At 34.4% G+C, this 26,003-nt stretch overlaps 2 protein-coding genes across 12 annotated transcripts in view; one reads left to right on the forward strand and one right to left on the reverse strand.

The window, feature by feature from the left end:
- plx-1 (Sema domain-containing protein) lies at nt 1-24,875 on the forward strand (the record flags this gene model as incomplete). Of its 6 annotated transcripts, none has more annotated exons than NM_067617.6 (24): nt 1-138; nt 1,326-1,455; nt 3,510-3,625; nt 4,620-4,921; nt 6,217-6,462; nt 7,546-7,811; nt 8,381-8,517; nt 9,142-9,458; nt 10,283-10,536; nt 11,544-11,725; nt 11,787-11,894; nt 12,356-12,462; nt 12,853-13,402; nt 14,244-14,394; nt 14,950-15,121; nt 15,749-15,874; nt 15,930-16,079; nt 16,679-17,138; nt 17,722-18,231; nt 19,338-19,691; nt 21,134-21,259; nt 22,040-22,473; nt 23,209-23,596; nt 24,076-24,875. In NM_067617.6, the coding sequence occupies 24 exons, from the start codon at nt 1-3 to the stop codon at nt 24,187-24,189; spliced, it is 5,838 nt and encodes a 1,945-aa protein (NP_500018.3). The 6 variants fall into 6 exon arrangements, with proteins under 6 accessions (NP_500018.3, NP_001294554.1, NP_001294555.1 ...); NM_001307625.3 differs by having other exon boundaries at nt 21,134-21,292; nt 24,076-24,872; NM_001307626.3 differs by lacking the exons at nt 1-138; nt 1,326-1,455; nt 3,510-3,625 and having other exon boundaries at nt 4,803-4,921; nt 21,134-21,292; nt 24,076-24,189.
- Nucleotides 24,864-26,003, reverse strand: part of egrh-2 (C2H2-type domain-containing protein) — a gene marked incomplete at both ends in the record, with an annotated part of 6,069 nt that continues 4,929 nt past the window's right edge. Inside the window, one exon of one of the 6 annotated variants that reach the window (NM_001307471.4) lies at nt 24,864-25,292. In NM_001307471.4, the coding sequence (NP_001294400.1) occupies nt 25,191-25,292 (102 nt within the window). Of the gene's footprint in view, nt 25,303-26,003 lie in introns of all 6 variants that reach the window. The other 5 variants (NM_001307470.3, NM_001392251.1, NM_001380026.1 and 2 more) reach the window with 5 other exon arrangements.

The following is a 26,003-nucleotide window of genomic DNA, read 5'->3' on the forward strand; positions in this document are numbered from 1 at the left end:
ATGCCCACATTTCTCCAATTTTTCATCATTTTCGGCGTCGCCGCCGCCGCCGCCGGCTCGAAAAATGTCTATTCGATCGATGATAATCTAGTTTTCAAGAATCCAAGCCATGATGGACATGAGGTTTTTGAAAAAATGGTGAGTTTTTTATTTGGAAAAACCGAAAAAATCAGAAAATTTGACCCTAAAAAATGGTTTTTTTTTGAAAATATGAAAAATTTGATAAAAATCAATAAAAATTGTTGGATTTTTTGTTCTAATTTTGCGGAATGCCATTGAAATTATTAAAAATATCACGAAAAATCAATTTAAAAAAAAGTAAAAATCGCTAAAATCTAATAAATTCGCACACTTAAATTCACTGTTACCGTAACCCTTGTCGGTGTGAGACCCAAAATGTTAATTTTCGTGAAACTTCGCACAAACTCAAAAAAAAACTGTAAAAACCCGGGTGAAATCACATTTCGGCAAATTTGCCGAAAAATCGATAATTTCCCGAAAGATCGCACACGTGAAATTACTGCTACCGTACCCACCAGTCGCTGTAGTACCCAAAATGCTCAGTTTCTTGAAAATTCAAAAAATATCGAAAAAAGCCTGGAAAAGTGGCAAATTTAACCAAAAATCGATATTTCTTCGAAAATCGCAATGTGCTACCGTTACCCATTTTCGTGACGAGACCCTTCTTCTGAAAATATGTAAAAATTTGTACAAAATTGCACAAATTTAAAAAATTTCCAAAAAAAAAAACCAAATAATTTTTCGACAAAAATCGATTTTTTCCGAAAAAAGTACACGTGAAACTATCGCTACAGTAACCCATTTTCGTTGTGAGACCGACAAAATCGTGGCGGGACCCATATAGCTACGGTAGCACTAGTTTAACGTGTGCCGGAGAGAAAAAATCGGAAATTTATTGATTTTAACAGGTTTTTTTCTCGACTTTTCATCAAAGATCTTCAAATTTCAACCGAAAATTGATGATTTTACCATTAATATTTCTAACTACAGTAATCCTAATCTTTGCGGGACCATGTAGGTACGGTAGGACTCGTTTAACGTATGCCGGAGGGGCAAAATATCGAGAATTTATTGATTTTCAACATGTTTTTCTCGAATTTTCACCAAAAAATCGATACTTGTAACATTTAAATTCAAAGATACAGTAATCCTAATTGTGGCGAGACCCGTATAGGTACGGTAGCACTCATTTCACGTGTGGCGACTCTGGAAAATCGAGAATTTCGATTATTTTCAACGGATTTTTCTCAAATTTTCCACTAAAAATCGATAATCTACAAAAAAAAATTAAATTTTATTTGCAGGCAATCGATCCATCGACCACACGGGTATTTGTTGGTGCTGTCAATAGTCTTTATGACCTGACAAGTGCCGATTTAACTGTAAGAAGACATGTACAAACTGGACCTCAAGATGATTCGCCATTGTGTCGTGGTAAGTGGGTTTTTTTGGCGAAAAATTTGGAAAAAATCGATAAAAAATCAATTTTTTTTTTCATTCCGAAAAAAAAATTTTTTTTTTCGAAATTTTTTTTTCAATTAAAAACCCCCAAATTTATTGATTTTTATTTTTTTATTTTTCCCTATTGAAAAAAATTTTTCCATTATTTTCCAATTTACCTAAAAATTCACAAAATTTCTTTTTTTTTTTCCAAAACAATTTTTTTTTCAACTTCCATAAAAAAAATTGTATATTCAAATTTTTCACATAAGATCGCATGAAAAATCTGAAAAATAACTAAATTTTGCCTAAAAATCCACAGAATTCGCTTCATTTCTGAAAAAAAGTGATCTTGGATTTTTTTTCAAAAATTAAAAAAAAAATTTTTTCCCAAAATTTCAAAAATTCATAAAACTTCAATTCTTTTGTAATTTTAGAATGAAATCACCTATTTTTCACTGAAAATCATTTCTTCATTTCCAGAACAAAAAAAATTCTTTAAAGAAATTATACCAGCAAAAAAATTGTTTTTTTTTTGGAATTTTTTTAATTTACCAAAAATAAAAGAAATTATGGCCATACAACTTAGAACTTTATTAAAAAGCTGAAAACTCACCAAAATTTAATTTTTTCTTAAAAATACAAATTCTAAATTAAATAAAAATTAAAAAAATATATATAATTAAAATTTCTTAAAATTTCTTCACAAAATTTCACATAAAAATCTACACAGAATTCTCTTTATTTCCGAATAAAAGTAATTTTTTGAAAAATTTCAATTTTTTTTTAATTCCAAAAAAAAATTTTTTTTTTTCAAAAATTTCAAAATAACCATTTTTGCAAAAATTTTCAGAACTCGACACTGTTTTATTCTTTTTTCCACTCAAAATCACATTAAAAATCTTGAAAATTACAAAAATTTGCCTAAAAACACCACAAAATCTCCAAATTCTCTCCTCCATCCATCCCAAAATGTCATAAATTACTCGGACAACTTAGTCAAATTTCCCCCTTTTCTCCGTGTACTTGCTCCAAAATGCTCCAAATTAGGGGTCCACACGGATAACCCTAATTACCATAATCTCTCCTCCTCCACACATGTTGGCGGATGGAGACTATTCTGCCTTCTTCTTCCTGATTTAAAAAGGGGAATATAAGTAGCTTTGAGAGGATTTTCGGGGGAGGAGAATACACTTATAAAATGACAAAGGAATGCCGAAAATGGATGGATGGATGGGGGAAGATATAGATTTGAAGTAGTTAGTTAGTGGAAAAAGTGAAGCTAAGGGGTTTTTTTTGGCCAAAAAATGGGGAAAATTGGGTTGGAATAGCCGAAATTGTTGGGAGAAAATAGGTGAAATTTGGCTGAAAAAAAGACTGAAAATAGCAGATAATTGGCTAAAAATAGCCAAAATTTGACTGAAAATAGGCGAAAATTGCAAAAAATTGTTCAAAAATGGGCTGGGCATAGCCTAAAATAGCAGAAAGTAGGCGAAATCGACTGAAAACTGGCAAAAATTGGCGAGAATTGGCAAAAACTCTGCGAAATTGGCTGAAAATAGCTTTAAAAATTTGCCAAACAAGACTGAAAATAGCCGAAATTTTTGGGACAAAATTGGGAAATTTTGGCTGAAAATAGCCTAAAACCAGCCAGAAATTATCTGAAAATTGGCAAAAATTGGCTAAAATGAGGCAAAAACTATCTAAAATTGTCAAAAGTTGATTGAAATGGTTGCCAAAAATTGTCTAAAACTAACCTAAATTGACTGAAAATATGCGAAAAAGTGGCAAAAGTCGATTAAAAATATGCCAAATATGACTGAAAATAACCAAGATTTACTGAAAATAGGCAGAAATTAGCTGAAAAAACTGAAAATATGCGAAAAATAGCCAACTTTGACAGAAAATTGGTAAAACATTTTGTTAAAACTGATCAGAACCTACTAAAAATTTGTGAAAACCACTTTTAATTATACTTCAAAATGCTCGAAATCGGGGCTCAAAACCTCCCCAAACGTGAAAAAATCCCAAAACTTTTAAATTTTCAGACGCTCGAAACCGTGAGGAATGCCGTCATCAGTTGTCTCGAACGAATTCACACACAAAAGCATTATCAGTTTATGATAAATCATCGAAACTTATTGAATGCAGCAATTTGTATCAGGTAACTTTTTCGAATTTTTTGGAAAATTACGAAAAACAACCTATTTTTTTTTCAAAATTGTCAAAAATTTTCAATTTTCAAAATTTTAAGAATGATTTTTGAATTTAGCTCAACGAGAGCTTCAAAATAAGTATAATCATGACTAGGTTGCATGGAATTTGACTAAAACTGGGTCCCGCAACGAAATCTCCCGGGTTACTGTAGTTTTCCTGGTGGGACCCAAGTTTTGTGGAACCTAGGCATGTTTATACGCATTTTAAAGCTCTAAGCAAGCCAAAAACGATTTAATGACGCAAAATTCGAATAACTAGAACATTGAGAAAAAAATCTGGATTTTTTAACAAACTTTTTTTTTAATTTTAAAAATCTCAAATTTTGATAAAATATTCGTATTAAGCTCATCGGGAGCTTCAAAATAAGTATAACCATGACTAGGTTGCATGGAATTTGACTAAAACTGGGTCCCGAAACGAAATATCCCGGGTTACTGTAGTTTTCCTGGTGGGAACCAAGTTACGCGAAACCTAGGCATGTTTATACGCATTTTAAAGCTCTAAACAAGCCAAAACCGATTTATTAACGCAAAACTTTTAAAAAGAATCTGGAAAAAAATTGAAAATTTTTTTTTTCAAAAATTTTGAAAACCTAAAAATCTCAAATTTTGATAAAATATTTGTATTAAACTCACTGAGAGCTACAATTTAAGTATAATCATGACCAACTTTGCTCCAATTTGACTAACATTGAGTCTCGCAACGAAATCTCCCGGGTTACTGTAGTTTTCGTGGTGGGACCCAAAACTTTTCAAATTTGACAGAACCTAGGCATGTTTATACTTATTTTGAAGCGCTTGGTGAGCTGAATACGAAAAATAAAACAATTGAGAAAAATATTCAATGATGGAAAAATTCGAAAAAAAAAGTTTTTTGTTGAAAAATTTAATTTTTCCAAAAATCAATAATTCGCGAAAATTTCCACAAAAACTATATTCCAGGGTCGCTGCCGTCTCCGTAACTTACACAACATCTCAGAAGTGATATCAGAAGCCATTGAGCCACGTGTCTCAAATGACACGTCATCATCCGTCGTGATATTCGTGGGCTCCGGCCCGGCGAATCTAAGCTCTGAGCCAGTTTTATACGTTGGAGCAACTATCGGAAGTGGAGATCATGATCGAATGTCTGTCTCTTCGCTGTTTTTGAGACCGCAAAAAGCTTTTGAAGTTGTGTTTCCGGGACTTTATGGTGGAACTCATGTCTCGTTGGATTATCGGAGTAGAGGATATTATAAGTATCAGTGAGTTGTTTGAAAATTTTCGAATAAAACTATATATTTTTAGAAAAAAAATTGAAAAATTGAAAAAAAAACATCGATTAAAAAAAAATGTTTTTTTGAAATTTCGAAATTTTTTTCTAAACTTTTTTGTTTTTCAAAAATTATGATTTTAGTGTAAATTTTCAGATTCAGCTTACCGAGAGCTTCAAAATAGGTACAAGCATGACCTAATTTGCTCCAGATCGGGTCCCACAACGAAAGCTACAGTAACCCGGGAGTTTTCGTTGCGAGACCCAACTTTTTTTGAATGGAGGGAAATATGTCATGATTATACTTAAATTGAAGCTCTCGGTGAGCTGAAGTCTAAATTGAATATGAAAAATGTAGAGAAAATTATTTCAAAAAAAATTTCAAATAAATGTTTTTTTTTAATTTTTGAAAATCTTCATTTTTTTGATAGGAAAAATTATTTTATCATTTGGCCGAAAATACTAAAAACGCAAAAAATTGGGTCCCACCACGAAATCCCCCGGGTTACGGTAGTTTTCGTGGTGGGACTCAACTTTTTTTTCGGAGGGAAAAATAGCATGATTATATTCAAGTTAAAGCTCTCGGTTAGCTGAAATCAAAAATTAATGAGAAAAATCCAAAAAAAAATTATAAATCTGAAAAAAAAAAAAAGTAAAAAAAAAAGAAAAAAAAACGAACTTTTTTTTTGTATTTTCTGAGAAGCTTCTAAGTATTAGACTTTTCATATCTTACATGTAAAATTGTCAATAAAATAAACAGTGAGTTTCAAATTGTATTGAAATTTTCGAAAAAGTTGAAAATTTTTTTAAAAAAATCTCAAATTTTTCAAAAACACTTTTTTTCTAAAATTCTAGATTTTTCATTTTTCTTTGCATTTTTGAATTTAGCTCACTGAGAGCTTCAAAATAAGTATAATTATGACATACTTCCCTCAAATTTGGAAGAAAGTTGGGTCTCACCACGAAAACTACAGTAACCCGGGATTTTCCGTGGCGGGACCCGAAATCGAGAAAAGTATGGCATGATTATACTTATTTTGAAGCTCTCGGTGAGCTGAAATCGAAATTTTATAAAACGATTCCGAAAAAATATATTTTTCAAAAAATTTGAAAAAAAAAATTTTCGAAAATTTTTTTTCATATTAAAAAATTTTTTTTTGAAATGTTTCATTCAATTTCTGATTTCTAAGCAGATTTCACAATTTTTCGTTTATTTTCTACTATAAAACTAGGGATTTCTTCTAAGAATTCCTAATTTTACCCCAAATTTCCCCAACATTTTTCCAGAATCGACTACATCAACGGTTTCGAATCGGGAGACTATGCGTATTTTGTAACTCGGCAACGTGTCAACATTGCTGATGATTCATCGATTCAATCGAGACTTGTCCGTGTCTGTACTGGGGATAAGAACTTTCATAGTTATACTGAAGTACCGTTGGAATGCACTCAGAATGGTGTGGAATTCAATTTGGTTCAAGATGTATATGTCACACGTGCCGGATATGAATTGGCAAAGTCGCTGGATATTAGGTGAGAAATTGGGAAAAATTTTGAAAAAATATTGAAAAACATTTTTGTTAAAAAAATTCCAAAAAACAAATTTTTTTTCCAAACTTCAAAATTTTCCAGTTTTAATACTACTATTGTATTTCTCATGTTTTTAGCTTCAAAATGACCCCCGTATCGGCCATGTTTTGTCCAATTCGGGTCCCACCACGAAAACCTCCTGGGTTACTGTAGTTTTCGTGGTGGGACCTAACTTTGTTCAAACTGGGGGAAAGTATGGCATGATTATACTTAATTTGAAGCTCTTAAGTAGCTGAAAACGATGAAATGAAAATATTTAACGTAACTGAAAGGTTGACAAAAAAAAGTTCCGGAAAGTTGTGAAAAATTTCGTAAAATTGTTTTTTCTCAAACTACACAAATTTGCAATTTTATCACTTTTGTCATATTTATTGCGTTTCTAGCTTCAAAATAACCCCCACATCGACTTAAATTGGGTCACGCCACGAAAACCTCCTGGGTTACTGTAGTTTTCGTGGTGGGACCCAACTTTTCTCAAATTGAAGGAAAGTAGGTCATTATTATACTCAAATTGAAGCTCCAGAAGAGCTGAAAAAGATGAAATCAAAGACATTGAGCAAGCTTCAAATTTCACAAATTTTTGCGAACATTTTTCGAAAAAATATTTTTTAAAGTTTTTCAGATTTTTATTTTCAAACTCGCAAATTCTACAATTTGCTGTTAAAAAGCGCATTGCGTTTGCACTAAGCTTTAAAATGAGCCCCATATATAATTTTTTGAGAAAAAAATTTTTGATTTTTTTTCAAAATTTTTTTTAACATTAAAATTTTTTTTCCAAATCGTTTTTTTCACCGAATATCATTCAAAATTTCAACATCGCATTGCTGAGAGCTTTCAAACAAGTATAATCATGACCTACTTTGCTATAATTTGGGTCCCGCCGCGAAAACTCTGGGGTTACTGTAGTTTTCGTCGTGGGACCCAACTTTCTTCAAGCTTCAGCAAACGTAGTCAAGATTATACTTATTTTGAAGCTCTCACCTCGCTGAATTTAAATTTTCAAATTAATTAATGCAATTGTTCCAGTGTAAGCGATCCGGTGCTCTACGGCGTCTTCTGGGAAGGCGACAAAAATTCGTACCGATCACAAGAGCCGACTGGAAAATCAGCGATTTGTATGTTCACGATGCGTGAAATTGAGACATCATTCAAGCAGAATATCATGAAATGTTATAAAGGAACGTCTGGACTCAAGAAGAATCTTCCGTGGTTCTCGTCGAATGACGATTGTCGATTTACTACACTTCCATGGGAGGGAATCAAGTGCGGAAAAGATGTGAACTCGAAAATTGGTGAGTTTTAGGTAAAAACTGACAAAAAATTTGGAAGAAGCGGCTAAAATTACCCCTAGAACGGGTTTATGTAGATTTACGGGTGGATTTTCGTGTAGATTTACGATGGACAAAGTGTAGATTTACGCAGTTATGTGTCGATTTACGGGTGCATTTTCGTGTGTGTAGATTTACGAAGTGCAAAGTGTAGATTTACGGAATTTTTGTAGAACGTTTTTGTAGAAAGTTCAGATTTACGTGGGTTCTGTGTAGATTTACGGAGAATCGTGTAGATTTACGTGCGCTCCCTGTGTAAATTTACGCAGATTCATGCCGATTAACGAAAGTTTTTCTGTAGGTTTATGGAGCTCTGTGTAGATATACGGGGCGATTTTTGTGTAGATTTACGCAGATACAGAGTTTGTGTCGATTTACGGAGAGGCTTAAACTTCCGGCAATTTTGACACATTTTTTGCATAAAAGATAGCAAATTATATCACTTCTGTGTGGATTTACGGTGGTTGGGGTCAATTTTACGATATGATTTTCTACTTTTCATCCGATTTTTCATCAAATTTCTAATTTTCCAGGCGGTGACACTCCAATTTCCACGTCAGCCACGTATGTTATGGAGGATTCGTCCAACTTGCTCACCGCCATCGCTATAAACACGACGCGCTCGAGTACGGTAGCATTTGTGGGGACACAAGGAGGACAACTGCACAAGGTATGAGATTTTTAGACTGTATTAGCGATTCTACTGAATTCAGCTTGCCGAGAGCTTCAAAACAAGTACAATCATGACTAGGTTCGAAGGAAATTGGGTCTCACCACGAAAACTACCGTAACCCGGGGGATGTCGTGGTGGGACCTAGAATTGCTTAATTTGGAGCTTGATAGGCCATCATTATACTTAAATTGAAGCTCTCGGTGAGCTGAACACGAAAAAATAGAAATTCTAGGAAAAAAGCCAAAATTCTAAAAAAAAAATTCAGAAAAAAACTATTTGAAATTTTTTTCCATTTAATTTTTTTCAATTGTTGTTTTTGCCTGTTATCACTTGCATATTCGTATTCAGTTTACTGAGAGCTTCAAAATAAGTATAATCATGACCTATTTTGCTCTAATTTGGGTCCCACCACGAAAACTACAGTAACCCGGGAGATTTCGTGGTGGGACCCAAAATTGCTTAATTTGGAGCTTGATAGGCCATCATTATACTTAAATTGAAGCTCTCGGTGAGCTGAACAAAAAAAAAAGACAGTTTTGAAAAAAAAAATCAAAATTTAAAAAAAATTTCCGAAAAAAATTTTTTTTTTTTTGCAAAATCGTGATTTCTTCAATTTTTCAGATCCTTATCGAATCAAAAAGGTCCGCCGAAAAATACGCCACTGAAATGCTCACCGACAATGAGCCCATCCTCTCAGACATGGAATTCGGCGGCGACGGGAAGCACGTCTACATTCTAACCCCGTCAAAAGTCATCAAAATGCCAACATCCCGATGTGAAGCACTGTCCACACAATGTGACACGTGTCTTTCGTCGCGAGACCCATATTGTGGATGGTGTGTCAGCAATAATCACTGTACACAGGAGGAGTCGTGTGAACGAGAAGTTCCGCACACCTCGAGAGGATGGCTTGATTTTCAGAATTCAAAGTGTCCAAGGTGTGCAGATTTTCATACATTTTTAGAAATTTTTTATGTGAAAATTTGAAAAATTCCAGAAATTTAAGGTGAAATTGACTTTTTCCCAATCAAAATCGGCCCAAATCAGCTCACACTGAGAGCTTTAAAATGACACCCCCCATATCGACCATACTAGCTAAATTGAAAAAAGTTGGGTCCCACCACGAAAACCACCTTGGTTACTGTAGTTTTCGTGGTGGGACCTTACCTTTTTCACAAGGTATAAGATTTTCAGTGATTCCATTGAATTCAGCTTGCCGAGAGCTTCAAAATGGGTATAATCATGACTACGCTTGAAAAAAATTAGGTCCTACCACGAAAACTACAGTAACCCGGGAGATTTCGTGGTGAGACCCGAAATTGCTTAATTTCGAGGTGAGTTCATGATTATACTTAAGATAAAGCTCTCGGTGAGCTGAAACTGATACATTGAAGAAATTTCAACAAAAATCAAAATAAAAAAAATCTGGAAAAATTTTCAGAATTTTTGCTATCGATTTTTTTTTACAATTTTTGTTTTTTGGTGTTGTAATTTAAAAATTCGATTCCAGCCCACTGAGAGCTTCAAAAAAAGTATAAACATGGCTGGTTTTGAGAAAAATTGGGTCCCACCACGAAAACTACAGTAACCCTAGAGATTTCGTGGCGGGACCCGAAATCGCTCAATTTGGAGCTAGATAGGTCATGATTATAGTCATTTTGAAGCTAGCAGTATGCTGATTTCGAATTGATTAGTAATAAATTTGCAGAATTATCCCAAAAAAAAAAATTTTTTTTAATGAAAAATTGTATTTTTTTTCCAGAATTCGAAGTGTAAAACCGGATCAAATTCAAATCAACACAGCCGACTACCTGAATGTGACTATCGAGAATCTTCAGGCACCAAAAGGTCGCCGTATGCAGTGCCTATTCCAATTTTCGACCGGAGACGCCGTCGTCTCCGATCCCATGCCGTTTGATGGCTCACTGAAGTGTGCAACGCCGCCGATGAATCGGTTGCCACGAATTCCGACTAATGAATACCATTTACCGGCTAAATTGATTGTGGTGTCTGATGGTAGGTTGCGAAAAAAAAATCTTCAATTTTTATTGTTTTTTTTCTCAAAAAAATTTTTTCCGACAAAATTTTTATTCAAATTGATTTTCTATCAAATATCATTTAAAATTCAAATTCAGCTCACTAAGAGCTTCAAAATAAGTATAATCACGACCTACTTTGCTCTAATTTGGGTCCCACCACGAAAACCCCCTGGTTACTGTAGTTTTCGCGGCGGACCTAACTTTCATCCAAATTTGAGAGAAGTTTGTCATGATTATAAGGTCTTGGCGAGCTGAACATGAAAATTCATGAAAACTCTCCAAAAAAAATCAGTAGTTCTTAAAAAGTTTTGAAAAATCAATATTTTGGCCTAAATAATGCGAATTTTCTCAATTTTTGCCTGTTTTCAGGTGATTCTCAGTCAACAAATTTACTGAAAAAAGTTTTTAGACTGACTACTTTCCTCAAATTTGTAGAAAATTGGGTCTCGCGACGAAAATTTCGAGGTTACTGTACTTTTCGCGACGAGACCCAATTTTTTTTTCAAATTTGAGGAAACTGTGTCATGATTATACTTAATTTGAAGCTCCCGGCGAGCCAAAAGCGATAAATTATGAATTACCTGGAAATATTTGAAACTTTGAGAAAAAAAATTGTGCAATTTTGAAATTAAAAAAAAAAAATTTTTTTCGACATTTCGGCGTATTTTGACTTTTTTGCTTTCTTTTCTTAATTTTTCTGCTCTTTTCCCACCGAGAGCTTCAATTTAAGTATAATAATAACCTATCTTACTCCATTCTGGGGAAAAGCTGGGTCCCACCACGAAAACCCCCGGATTACTGTAGTTTTCGCTGCGGGACCCTGCTTAGAGTAAAGTAGGTCATGATTATACTTATTTTGAAGCTCTCGTCAAGCTGAATTCTATAAAACTGAAAAATTCTAGGTTTTCCCAAAAAAAAATTTAAAAATTTTTTTTTTGGAAATTTTTAAATTTTCAATTTTCACTAATCTTTTTCGAATTTCAGGCAGCAAGCTTCCCCTAGCAACTACAAATTTCTCCTTCTACGACTGTAACCGCTACACTTCATGCTCAACGTGCTCGGCGAGCCAATTTCCGTGTGACTGGTGTCTCGAGTCGAATGAGTGTGTAGCCGGAAAACTGACTGAGGATAAATGCCGCAAACAGCATATTGTCAACGGGCTAAATGTGAGAAAATTTGAATTTCCGCGCGAAAACAATACAGTAACCCGGGGATTTTTTTTTTCAGCGCGACGGGAGCTCGATTCGGAAAGGTCCCAGCAAGTGTCCCCATATTGTGGCGCCTGTTTCGAAAATGTCTGTGGCGACTGGAGAGAGAAGAAATATTAGTGTAAAGGTACAGGAAATTTGAAAATATTTAGAAAAATGGTAAAAAAATTAGAAAAAAATTAGGAAAAAAAAACAGTTTTTTCGAAATTTTTTCCAATAATTTTTGTTATTGTGTATTATCATTTGAAATCTCGAATTCAGCTCATCGAGAGCTTCAAAATAAGTATAATAATGCCTAGGTTCCGTCAAGTTTGAAAAAAGTTGGGTCTCACCACGAAAACTACAGTAACCCCAAAGTTTTCGCAGCGGGACCCAAATTAGAACAAAGTAGGTCATGATTATACTTGTTTGAAAACGCTCAACAATGCGAATTTGGAATTTTGAATGTTATTCGATAAAAAAAACGATTTGGAAAAAAATTTTGTTGTAAAAAAAATTTTTGAAAAAAAATCGAACCTTTTTTTTCTCAAAAAATTTCCGTAAATCTCAAATTTTTAAATAATTATTTATCAAAAATTCAATTTTCAGGTAGAAAACGTGGATGCCACATTTATGGGCGATTTCAAGTGCGAATTCAAATATGGTACAGTAACCCATGAGAAAATCGCGATGCGAACGTCCGATGACACTATTACGTGAGTTTTTTTTCCGGATTTTACAAGTTTTAGTAGAAAAATTGAACTCAACTCACTGAGAGCTTCAAAATGACCCCCATATCGACTATTTTAGGCTCATTTTGGGTCTCACCGTGAAAACTACAGTAACCCCGTGAGTTTTCGTGGAGGGACCCAAATTTTCATGGGGGTCATTCTGAAGCTCTCTCGGCGAGCTGAGTTCAATTTCAACAATGAAAAGCAAAAAATACGAAAACAAGAAGTTGCAAGTGCGCTCTAATGCGAATTTCTGTTGAATTTTCCATTTTTACCTATTTCGACCGAAAAAACCCTAATTTTGAAGCTCCCGTCGTCAAGCTGAGAACAAATTTTTGAGCAGCAAATTCAAAAATAAACGAAATATTATTCCAGATGCGACGAAATGCTCTTTGAGCCCTACGGCACCTCTCTCCTGGGCTCCGGCTCCACACCATACGGCTTCAACGTCATCTGGAGTGCCACAGGCTTTGCCGTCGGAAAAAAATCAATAAATCGAGTGCTCGACAACGTGGCCTCACTGGCGATTGACGTGTACTCTTGTGAGAATCTGGCGACAAATTGCGGTCGTTGCCTAACCCTTGACGCGGACAAATACGATTGTGGCTGGTGCTCGCTGGATAGCAAATGCGCTCGACCGCACCAATGCTCAAATCGACAGATTCCGGAGAATTGGCTCAACGCGAGCCAACTATGCCCGAACCCGGTTATTGAGGATTTCAAGCCGAAAAAGGGATCGATTTTCGGCGGAACCCGGGTCACAATTAACGGAATCAACCTGGGACGCCACGTGTCAGATGTCGAAAAAGCCGTACAAATTGCAAATGTCCCGTGTGAAGTTGTCGAATATGTTCCGTCGCAGAAAATTGTGTGTGTTACTGGTAAATCGCCGATTAAGGGAAGCAATGAGCGAGGTGTTGTTGCGGTGAGTTTTGATGGGGGAGAAAGTCGATATATTTTTGAAAAATCGATAAATTTCCCGAAAAATCGATAATCCAACAACTCAAAAACAAAACTGAAAATCGATCATTTTTCAACAAAAAAATCGATAAGTTGTAGGAAAAGCGATGACGTTTTTTTTTTTAATAAAAGTTAAATTTTCCTAGAAAATCGATAATTTTCCAGAACAGTCGATAAATTTGCCGGAAAATCGATAAATTTCCTGGAGAGTCAATAAAATTGCCGAAAAATCGATGATTTTCACGAAAAAGCTATGAATTCGTGCCGGAAAAAGCGACAAATTACCCGTAAAATCGATAATTTCCCCCGAAAATCGATAAATTTGCCAAAAAAAACAAATCGATAAATCCGCCTGAAAATCGATAAATTTTGTGGAAAATGTGAATAATTTCCCTAAAAATCGATAATTTCCCGAAATATCAAAGAAATTTGAATGAAAAATCGATAAATATTCCGAAAATGGAAACATTTTCTATGAATTCAATAAATTTAGCGGAAAATCGATATTTTGTCGGAAACTCAATAATTTTGCCGGAAAAATCGTTGGAATATGGCTGAAAATTGATAATTTCGCGGTAAATCGATGCTTTTACAAAGAAATCGATAACTTCCAGGGAAAATCGATTTTTTGTTTAAAAAATTCAGAAATTTCCCGAAAATTCGATAACTTTCCCAAAAACTCGCTGAAATTTCGGAGAAAATCGATAATTTCCCCGGAAAATTAATAAATTTGCCGGAAAAGCGACAAAATACCCGAAAATCGATATATTTCCCGGAAAATCGATAAATAATTTTCATTTTTGCAGGTAACCCTCCGTCACGACTCTCTGAAGTTTTTTGCCCACTCAACCGAACATTTCTCTTATGTACAGCCAGTTGTGTCCTCAATGAAGCCAGTGAAGGGACCACGATCCGGCGGGACAGATGTCACATTGACTGGTGTTGATTTGGATACAGGTTTGTGAAAAAAAAATTGGGAAAAATCCAGAAAAAAGTTGAAAATTTTGCAAAATTAAAAAAAAAAATTTTGAACAATTTTTATATTTTTGAAATTGTCTCTTTGGAATCGAATTCAGCTCGACGAGAGCTTCAAAATGGCCTCCATATTGGCTAGGCATATTGGGTCTCACCGCGAAAACTACAGTAACCCCGTGGGTTTTCGTGTCGGGACCCAACATTTTTGAAAATAGTTCTAGCCTAGTCGATATTGAAGTCATTTTGAAGCTCTCGGTGAGCTGAGTTTGAATTTAATAATAAAAACAGAAAAGATGGGAGAAAAAAAGTTGCAAGTGCGCTCTAATGCGAACTTCTGTCAAAATTTCAATTTTCATATAGTTTTACCTATTTCGACAGGGAAAAATTCAAATTTCTGCTTGAAAATCAATCATTTTGTGAAAAATTTAAGATTTAATGAAAAATTGAAAAAAAAAATACAAAAAATGTGAAAAATAAATTTTCGAAATTAAAAAAAAAAATTTTTTGAAATTTTTAAAAATTTTTTATCCATTCCAGGAGCCGAAGTTACTGTCAGATTCGGACAAATTGGATGTAAAATTCTCGAGCGAGCTTCTGGATGGCTCAGATGTCGAATGGGAGCATCTGGAGAAGGAGGGCAGTTCCCACTGCACATCGCATTCGACGGGCAGCTCCAAAACCTACCGATTCCGATTTATTTCGAATTTACGTGAGTTTTGGTGGTGAATTTTGGATTCAGCTCGCCGAGAGCTTTGATTTAAGTATAAACATGACTTATTTTGATCGAATTTGAAGAAAATTTGGGTCCCGCCAAGAAAACCTCGGGTTTACTGTAGTTTTCGTGGTGGGACCCTAAATCGACAAATTAAGGTTAGATCGGTCAATATTAGACCCAAATCAGCTGAAAATGACAAACATATAACTGAGAAACCATAAATTTGGAAATTTAGAAAATCTCAAATTTTAAAAATTTTAAAAATTGAAATTTTAATTTTTTTTTTCTCGAATTTTTATCGATTTTGCTTTAGAAATCAGTTTGAGATTGTTAGGAGCTTCAAAATAAGTATAATCATGGCCCATTTTGCTCGAATTTGAGGATAATTGGGTCCCACCACGAAACCCTCTGGGTTACTGTAGTTTTCGTGGTGGGACCCATGTTAGAGGAATGTATATCATGATTATACTTAAATCAAAGCTCTCAGTGAGTTAAATGCGCTGAAATGAGAAATTTTGTGCAAAATTGAAAATCTAAAATTTTTTGAAAAAATAAATTTCGGAATTTTTCTTCAAACTTTCGAAAAAACAATTTTTTTTGTGAATAGTTTTCAATTTTCAGCTCCGATCCATCAGTTCAATCGATTTCACCAAACAAGACAATACCATCAGGCGGGATTACTGTAGATGTGTACGGTCAAGGCTTCACACTTTTACAGAGGCCACGTATGGTTTTTACTGGATTGGGGTAAGTTTTTTTTAGCCAAATCTAGATTTTTTTTTAATTTTTTTCCAATTTTCAGCGACGAAAAGTCTTATGGGCCCGCATGCTCCATTGAGGATGATCAAATGATGAAGTGTGCAACGCCGACGGCTCCCGGGAAGGATTCGGACAGGGGCTCACAGGAGAGAATTACAGAATATGCTTTTGATTTTGATGGCGCTGAGCTATAGTACGTAAATTTGAATTCAGCTCACTGAGAGCTTCAAAATAAGTATAATCATGACTAGGTTTGCTCAAATTTGGGTCCCGCCACGAAAACTACAGTAACCCAGAGGGTTTTCGTGGTGTGACCCAATTTTCTTTAATTTGAAGTTAGATAGGTCATGATTATACTTAAATTGAAGCTCTCGTTACACTGAATCTGAATTTGTTATTGAAAACTAAATTTTTAAATTTTTTAAAAAAATTTTGGAAATTTTTAGTAAAAAATTATTTTTCGACTTTTTTTTTCAAATCTCATTGAAACTCTAATCAATTTACTTAGGTGAAGTCAGCTCACCAAGAGCTTCAAAATTAGTATAATCATGCCCAACTCGACTCTAATTTGAAAAAAAGTTGGTTTTCGTGGTGGGACCCACCTTTCTTTAATTAAAAGCTAGATAGGTCATGATTATACTTAAATTGAAGCTCTCGTTACACTGAATCTGATTTTGTTATTGAAAATATAAAAGCAAAAAAATTTCGAAAAAAAAATGTTTTTGTAATTTTTTGAAAAATTTAAAAAATTCTTTTCCAAAATTAACCTTAAATTCAATAATTTTTTTTCAGTCGCTCCCGAATCAAAGTGATGCCTTCCCCAACCTTCGAAACCCTCTCAGAACCCCGATTCGTGCGCCCCGGCGAGGATTTTCTGACCCTTAACGGAAATCACCTGAACCTGGCCGCTTCGGAGAGGGATATTGATGTGAAAGTCGGCGGTGAACCATGCCCACTGACTGCTCTCGCCAATAAAGTGCTCACTTGCCAGCCGCCAGTGAAAAAGCCACGCGGAGCCGGAAAATTGAATCCAGAAATTGTGGTTACTGTCGGAAATGCGTCGTTTTCCATTGGAGAAGTATCGTATGACTCGCCGGGACTCTCATCGTCGCTTTTTTTCATTATCATGTTTTTTATCATTTTTATGATTGCTCTTATCATTTGCCTGATTGTGCTGTACCGCCGGAAGTCGAATACTCATCAGAGACAGATGAAATATTTGAAGACTCAAATGGATACGATTGAGATGAAGGTTTGTTGAGATTTTAGAAAAGTTTGGAAATTAAGAAAAAAATTGAAAATTTTCCAAAAAAAAAAGATTTTTTGGGCGAAAAAATTTTTGAAAAATTTTTGAAAATTTTTTTTTCAAATTTTATGGACTTTTTGAGTTATCGCCTATCTCACTGCACTCAGCTTATCGAGAGCTTCAAATTGAGTATAATCATGACCAATTTTGCTCTAATTCGGGTCCCGCCGCGAAAACTACAGTAACCCGGGAGTTTTCGCGGTGGGACCCCGAAATTTTACACTAGAAGCTAGATAGGTCGATACTATACTTAAACCAAAGCTCTCGATGAGCTGAACACAGTTTTATTCTGAAAAATGACCCAGTTTGAAAAATCTAAGATTTTTTGCAACAAAAAAAATTCCAAAAAAAAAATGTTTTTTAAATTTATTTTGGAAATTTTATGAACTTTGAGTTATATCATTGCACTATACTTTTCTGATTATACTTAAATTAAAGCTCTCGAAAAGTTGAGCATGAATTTCTACCGAAAATTGAAAAAATTTAAAAAAATTTCGAAACTTTTAATTCAAAATGTCCCGTTTTCCAGGTAGCCACAGAATGCAAGGAAGCCTTCGCCGAGCTTCAAACCTCTCTGAATCAATACACCGCAGATCTTCCACTCGGGACCCCAACAGCGCCCTTCCTCGAGTACAAGGACTACTGCGCCCGTGTGCTCTTCCCGAACGCCGGCAAAAACCACGCAGTGCTCAAAAATCTAGAAGTGGACACCCATAAGGCAGAAGCCATCGAAGCAGGGCTCCGCGAGTTCCATAAGCTGCTCATGAACAAGACATTCCTGCTCACAATGGTCCGGACGATGGAGGCCAACAAATATTTTGTTGGGAAGGATCGTGTCTATGTTGGAAGTCTTCTAATGGTTGTACTACAAGAGAAAATGGGTTACTGTACTGAGATGTTGAAGCAGTTGCTCCGAGAGTTGATTGAGAAAACTGTGGAGAAGAAGTTTCAGCCGAAAATATTGTTCCGTCGGAGTGAAAGTATTGCTGAGCGGATGCTCGCCGCGTGGTTCACATTTTTGCTACATGATCATTTAAAGGTACGTGGCGAAAATTGCAAAAAAAAATCGTTAATTCTCTAAAAAAAATCCGAAAAAAATTGATAATTTTCGAAAAAATCAATAATTTCCCAAAAAATCAATAATTTCATAAAAAATCAATAATTTCCCAAAAAATCAATAATTTCCCAAAAAATCAATAATTTCATTAAAAAAATCAATAATTTCATAAAAAATCAATAATTTCCCAAAAAATCAATAATTTCCCAAAAAATCAATAATTTCATTAAAAAAATCAATAATTTCCCAAAAAATCAATAATTTCCCAAAAAAATCAATAATTTCCCAAAAAATCAATAATTTCATAAAAAATCATTAATTTCACAAAAAATCATTAATTTCATTTAAAAAAATCAATAATTTCCCAAAAAATCAATAATTTCACAAAAAAACAATAATTTCACAAAAAATCAATAATTTCACAAAACATCGATAATTTCCGAAAAATTCAATAATTTCCCAAAAAATCATTAATTTCATTTAAAAAAATCAATAATTTCCCAAAAAATCAATAATTTCACAAAAACATCAATAATTTCACAAAACATCGATAATTTCCGAAAAAATCAATAATTTCATAAAAAATCAATAATTTCCCAAAAAATCATTAATTTCATTTTAAAAAAATCAATAATTTCCCAAAAAATCAATAATTTCCCAAAAAATTATTAATTTCATTTAAAAAAATCAATAATTTCCCAAAAAATCAATAATTTCCCAAAAAATCAATAATTTCCCAAAAAATCAATAATTTCCCAAAAAATCAATAATTTCCCAAAACATCGATAATTTCACAAAACATCGATAATTTCCGAAAAAGTCGATATTTTTTCTTCGGGAAACATCGATTAAAAATCCGGAAAACCAATAAATTTTCCGAAAAATCTATATATTTTGTGGTAAGTGTGAAAAATGCACAATTTTTTGCAAAAAATCTATTAATGTTCAAACTACCAATACAGTTTTTTGGAAAAATTATTCATCTGCCAGAAATTTGCCCAAGATTTGCAAAAATCCGATAATTTTGGAAAATATCGGTAAAACTCTCGGAAAAATCGATTAATTCCCCAAAAATTTCAATTTTTTAGACATACGATGCCGGAAAGAAGCTCTACGAGCTCTTCTGGGGAATCAAGCAACAAATGGAAAAAGGTCCACAAGACGCTCTAACCCTTGAAGCCCGTTATTCCCTTTCCGAGGAGAAACTGCTCCGAGCCACTTTCGAATACAAAGAGCTGATGGTTTTCGTGTCGGCCAGTGATTCGGTGTACAGTTCAACACAAGACATACCTGTAAGGGTACTAGACTGTGACACAATTACTCAGGTCAAGGAGAAGTGTCTCGACGCGAAATATCGCGGATATCGATTCGCGGATCGACCGGCTCCCGGTGATATGGAGTTGGAGTGGAAGACTGGAATGAATGGGAAAATGGCGTTACAGGTGAGTGCACTTTTTTGTGTGACGCGAGAAATTTTTTATATACAAGAATTCGATGCTTATTCAGTTTGTAATATAGATTTTTTGGAAAAATTTAATTGCAATTTTAAACAGGCACGTAAGTATGCAACTCACTTTTTAAAAATCTTTTTTTTTTAATTTTAATGGTAGCTTTTATTTTATTCTAAATGCGTGTTTTCCAAAATTTTAAACATAATCATAAAACATGGTAAATGAAATTGAAAAGGACCACTAAGTAAGATAAATAAAAAAAGTTAATTAATTTTAAAATGAAAAAAAGTGACCTACTAGTGTTGTATATTTACGAATGAGTTAATTTTGATAACGTGTGTAATATGGTTTTTATCAGAAATTCTTGAAAAAAAACCCAGGTTAAAATTATTTATACAAGTGTGTAATATCACTGCAACTTTTTCCTCACGAGGGACGAGGAAAAGTGGTTTCTAGGCCATGGCCGAGGGGCCGACAAGTTTCAGCGGCCATTTATCTTGCTTTGTTTTCCGCCTGTTTTCTTTTGTTTTTCACAGCTTTTTCCCGTTTTTTCTTAATAAAACTGATAAATAAATACTTTTTGCAGATGATAAAACAATTTCGAAGTAAAAAAATTATGTATTCAGTCGGCAAGCAGCGGTGAAAGTGGTCAATGCAATATGATGGATTACGGGAATACAAAACCTAAACTTTTTCTGAAACATGATACATATGATGCTTAGATGCTGAAATTACCTGATTTTCATAACGAGACCGCTGAAAAAGTTTTGAGGTTTTCAAAATTCAACTTTTTGTGCGAAAATCTCGACCTTTTCACCAAAAAAGTTGAATTTTGGAAAACTCAAAATTTTTTCAGCGGTCTCGTTATGAAAATCAGGTAGTCTCAGCATTTAAGCAGCATATGTATCATGTTTCAGAAAAAGTTTAGGTTTTGTATTCCCGTAATCCATCATAATGCATTGCCCACTTTCACCGCTACTTGCCGACTGAATACATAATTTTTTTACTTCGAAATTGTTTTATCATCTGCAAAAAGTATTTATTTATCAGTTTTATTAAGAAAAAACGAAAAAAATCGGTGAAAAACGAAAGAAAACAGGCGGAAAACAAAGCAAGATAAATGGCCGATGAAACTTGTCGGCCCCTCGGCCATGGCCTAGAAACCACTTTTCCTCGTCCCTCGTGAGGAATAAGTTGCAGTGTTTAAATAAATTTATTTTCAGAAAATTTCAAGAAACTTAAATATTTCTGATAGAATTAAACGTTAATAGTATTACATACATATATCATTGAAAATAGTATTGCACACATATCATAACATTGATAAGGTTTCTATGAATCGTTTCTAAAAACATTATATATTATTAATTCAGTTATTAGTATTTAAACTTAAATACTTGAAAATTCTAAAATTACAAATTTTTATTTTTCAGGATATTGATTCATCATCCCGTGTCGAGGGTGGAAATTGGAAGCGTCTGAATACTCTGGCTCACTACAATGTACCGAACAATGCGATACTCACGTTGACGTCCAAAAGCAATTCGTTGTATAATCTGGTGAATTTTTCGTCGACCTCCATGAAGACAGCGGTTATTACTTTTTCTCTCATTTTTTTTCCAACTTGATGAGCAAATTTTGGGTTTTTTGTGAAAAAAAATTTTTTAAACTTATTTTGACAAATTTTTTCAAATTTCAAATTTCAACGTTTTTTATCATTTTCATTATTTTCAGCTCACTGAGAGCTTTCAGAAAAGTATAATCATGACCCACTTTGCTAGAAAAATGCGAAAATTGGGTCCCGCCACGAAAACTACAGTAACCCGGAAGTTTTCGTGGTGGGCAAAGTAGGTCATGATTATACTTATTTTAAAGCTCTCGTTGAGTTGAAAACGATAAAAATGGCGTAATTTTTTGAAAAGTTAGAAATTTCAAAAAAAAATTAATTTTTCAGAATTTTTTTCCCAAATGTTTCCAATTAGATTCTTTCTTTTTTGAGTTATGGCCTATTTCATTGATATATGCTCAACAGGAGCTTCAATTTAAGTATAATCCTAATTAATTTACTTGGACTTGGCAAAACCTGGGTCCCGCCACGAAAACTACAGTAACCCGGGAGTTTTCGTGGTGGGACTCGGTATAGAGCAAAGTAGGTCATGATTATACTCATTTTGATGCTAATGAGAAGCTGAGGACGAAAATAACAATGAAAATATGAAAAATCAGCAAATTTTCAAAATTTAAATTTGGCTACAAAATTTTTTTTCCAAAATTTTTTTTTTTTGGAAAATTTTCTCTTAAAGCTGAACCTTATAATAACTTTAATAAAAAATTTCCAGAGCATACTATCGGATAGATCAGAAAAATCGTCAGTTTCAATGAAAACGCCCGGAGTCGGCTCACCGAAGCCCTGGGGAGCCCCGCCATCAGTGATAGCCGATCACGCGAGTTCATCAGCTGATACTGATAACGGATTCAAGCTTTATCATCTGGTAAAGCCTACGGAGCACGGACCAACGGATTCCCAAGAGAAAATGGTGACGGAGATCTACCTGACGCGCCTACTCATGATGAAGGGAACCCTGGCGAAATTCATCACTTCTCTGTTGGAGAGCATCTTTTCGTCGTCTACAGTACCCCCTTGCATTAAGTATATGTTTGATTTTATGGATGAACAAGCTCGAGAGCATGGAATCAACGATCCGGAGGTGGTGCACGCGTGGAAGAGCAACGCATTGCCTCTGAGGTTTTGGGTCAATTTGATCAAGAACCCGTAAGTTTGCGGGGGTGGGAGTGGGAAATTCGAAATTATCGTGAAAATTAGACCGGGAAATTCAAAAAGATTGAAAACATTTGAGCTTAAATTTTTTTTCAAATTTTTCAAAAAAAATTTTTTTCGAAATTTTGGAATTTGTTTTCAATTTCATGAAAATAACACTCGTCTCGTCGAGAGCTTCAATTTAAGTATAATCATGACCTACGTTGCTCGAATATGAAAATTTTGGGGTCCCGCCACGAAAACTACAGTAAACCGGGAGTTATCGTGGCGGGACCAATTTCAGAGGAAAACATGTCGTGGTTATACTTATTTTGAATCTCTCAGCGAGCTAGAAACAATAAAAATGAGCAAAACTTGCAGAAAAACAAGTTAAAAAAAATTTTCCGAAAAAAAAAACAGTTTTTCAAAAAAAAAATTTTTTTCGGAATTTTGGAAGTTGTTTCTAATTTCAAAAACAACAAAAAATAACATTCGGCTCACCGAAATTTAAGTATATTCATGACCTACTTTGCTCAATTTGAAAATTTTGGGTCCCACCGAGAAAACCACAGGGTTACTGTAGTTTTCGTGGCGGGACCCATTTTAGTGAGAAACATGTCATGATTATACTTATTTTGAAGCTCTTGCTAAGCTAGAAACGAGAAAAGTAATGAAAACTAACAAAAGCACGAGTAAAAATTTTTTCTGAAAATTTCCACAAAAATTTTTTTTAATTTAATTTTTTTTCAGCCATTTCCTATTCGACATCCAAAAGCCCACCAAAATCGAAGGATGCTTGTCAGTAGTTGCTCAAACTCTAATGGATGCCTGTTCCACTCAAGACCATCAGCTCACGAAAGACTCGCCGAGCTCAAAGCTCCTTTTCGCAAAGGATATGTACCAATACAGGGACCTTGTCGACTCGTATTACACTGAAATTTCCATGACGCCGCGTATTGATGATGCGACGATGGGCGCCAATTTGTCTGCAGAATCCCGACAACACAACGGAGAATTCCACGTTTTTTCGGCGCTCAACGAGCTCTACAAGTACCTGGATCAGTATAAGGAGAGCATTATCGATGCGTTGGAGAGCAATGAGCACGCTCAGGCAAGCAGGCTGCCTGGGAGGTTACAGGTAAGGCGGGAAATGGAAAAAATTTGAGCAGAAACGGCGAAAAAGAAACGATTTTGATGCTAAATTAGTTGGTGGCCGAACTTTTGCTCTAGTGGCCTAGAAATCTGAAAACTAGTCCTCTGAAACTTTGGGATTAATGCTCTCCAAAAAAATCCCAAAAATCTATGAAAACCTGCCGAATTCGGTTCATGGTCGAATTTTCCATGTGGTGGCCGAACTTTTCAAATTGGTGGCCTAGAAAACTCGAAATCGTCTTTTTTCGGATAAAAAATTGCGAACGAAAAACAAACGATTTTGAGCCAAATTCAGCTCATGGCCGAACTTTTTCAGTTGGTGGCTAGAAACCCATATTTCTGGAAAACTAGTCCGAGGCCTAGAAATTGAAATTTTTTAAAACCAATTACCGCCTAAATTTTTAAAATTTTATTTAAAAAAATAAAAAAATCGATAATTTCCTCCAAAAATCTATAATTTTTCAGGATCTGCTGGCACTTATGGAATCAGATTACTACCGGGCAACCGATTATGAATCATCAACACTCGGACTCGGATACAATTCAAATAGCCGCCTAATGCCACGTGATCGACTGTGATTATCGATTTTTTGCCAATTTATTGATTTATTGATTTTTTTGGCGGCGGCTGCGGTGTGGCGGAAATATCGATTTTTTCGAAATTTTATCGATTTTTCAGAATGTTTATCGATTGTTCGGAGTTTCATCAATTTTTCGAGATTTTATCGATTTTTTCAGAGTTTTAATCGACTTTTCCGGAATTTTATAGATTTTTCACCAAAAATCGATATTTTTAGGAGACCTCTCGAAACTTATCGATTTTTCTGAAATTTTATCCAATTTGTTGCCAATTTTATGTTAAATTTATCGATTTCCACCCCCTCTGCCGTCGCCGAAAAGTGTATATTTAGTCATTTATTTTTATAATTTCAAATTTTCCATTGTTTTACGTGTATTTTCCTGTTACAGTGCGTGTGTCAATCCATTTTCCCACTCAATTAATTTTAGGTACTTTTCCCTAATTTTTATCGACTTTTTGCCCCCTTTCCCCTCCCTTTATCCAAAAAAAAATCCTCACAATTTTCGGCCATTTCCGACGAATTTACGGGTTTTTCAGCGCGAAAAAAATGTCTTTAGATTTTTTTTTGATCTACCACTACTTTTCCCCGCCAATTTTTGAGTAGTTTTTTCAAGTTTTCTAATTTTCAAAATTTTTTTTGTTTTTTTCGTTTTCGTGTGCTTTAATAAAAATTTTAATTTAATTCAAATTTTTTAACAAATTTTTTTATAAAAAAAGGAACGAAAGAAAAAACAACAAAAACAAGTAGAAAACGAACAAAAAAAAGATTTGATTAACATATGATTAATCTATCGGTATTGAGATCTAGGTTTATTGTTAGATTTCATTTTAGGAGACAGGGAGTAATTTGGAATACTATTCAAACGCTAAAAATATCAATTGAACAAAAAAATGGGGTTTTCAGATCGTTGAAAACTAAAACTTTAAAAATTGTCTATCGGTTCGCAAATGTCATTACCGGTGTGTCGGAGGAAGAAACAAGGAGAATTATTTAGAAATGTCAAAAAAGAAAAAAGAGAACTGTATCGATTGGCAGCATCATATTATTCAAACATTGGATCCTCCATGGAGGACCACACTTCATCTTGTGCTTGCCTGGACCCTGAACGCTGCTGAATAACTCAAATTAATTGAAGTTCACTGTGACACTGCAATTTTTTCCTCACGAGGGACGAGGAAAAGTGGTTTCTAGGCCAAGGCCGAGGGGCCGACAAGATTCAGCGGCCATTTATCTTGCTTTGTTTTCCGCCTGTTTTCTTTTGTTTTTCATCGATTTTTTTTCGTTTTTCTTAATAAAACTGATAAATAAATATTTTTTGCAGATGCTAAAACAATTTCCAAGTAAAAAAATCATGTATTCAGTGGGCAAGCAGCGGTGAAAGTGGCCAATGTAAAATGATGGATTACGGGAATACAAAACCTAAACTTTTTCTGAAACATGAAACATATGCTGCTTAGATGCTGAAACTACCTGATTTTCATAACGAGACCGCTGAAAAAGTTTTGAGGTTTTCAAAATTCAACTTTTTTGGTGAAAAAGTCGAGATTTTCGCACAAAAAGTTGAATTTTGAAAACCTCAAAACTTTTTCAGCGGTCTCGATATGAAAATCAGGTAGTTTCTGCATCTAAGCAGCATATGTATCATGTTTCAGAAAAAGTTTAGGTTTTGTATTCCCGTAATCCATCATATTGCATTGACCACTTTCACCGCTGCTTGCCCACTGAATACATAATTTTTTTACTTGGAAATTGTCTTAGCATCTGCAAAAATATTTATTTATCAGTTTAAATAAGAAAAAACGGGAAAAAGCT

Source organism: Caenorhabditis elegans, chromosome IV (assembly GCF_000002985.6).
Source record: "Caenorhabditis elegans chromosome IV".
NCBI classification, from domain to species: domain Eukaryota; kingdom Metazoa; phylum Nematoda; class Chromadorea; order Rhabditida; family Rhabditidae; genus Caenorhabditis; species Caenorhabditis elegans.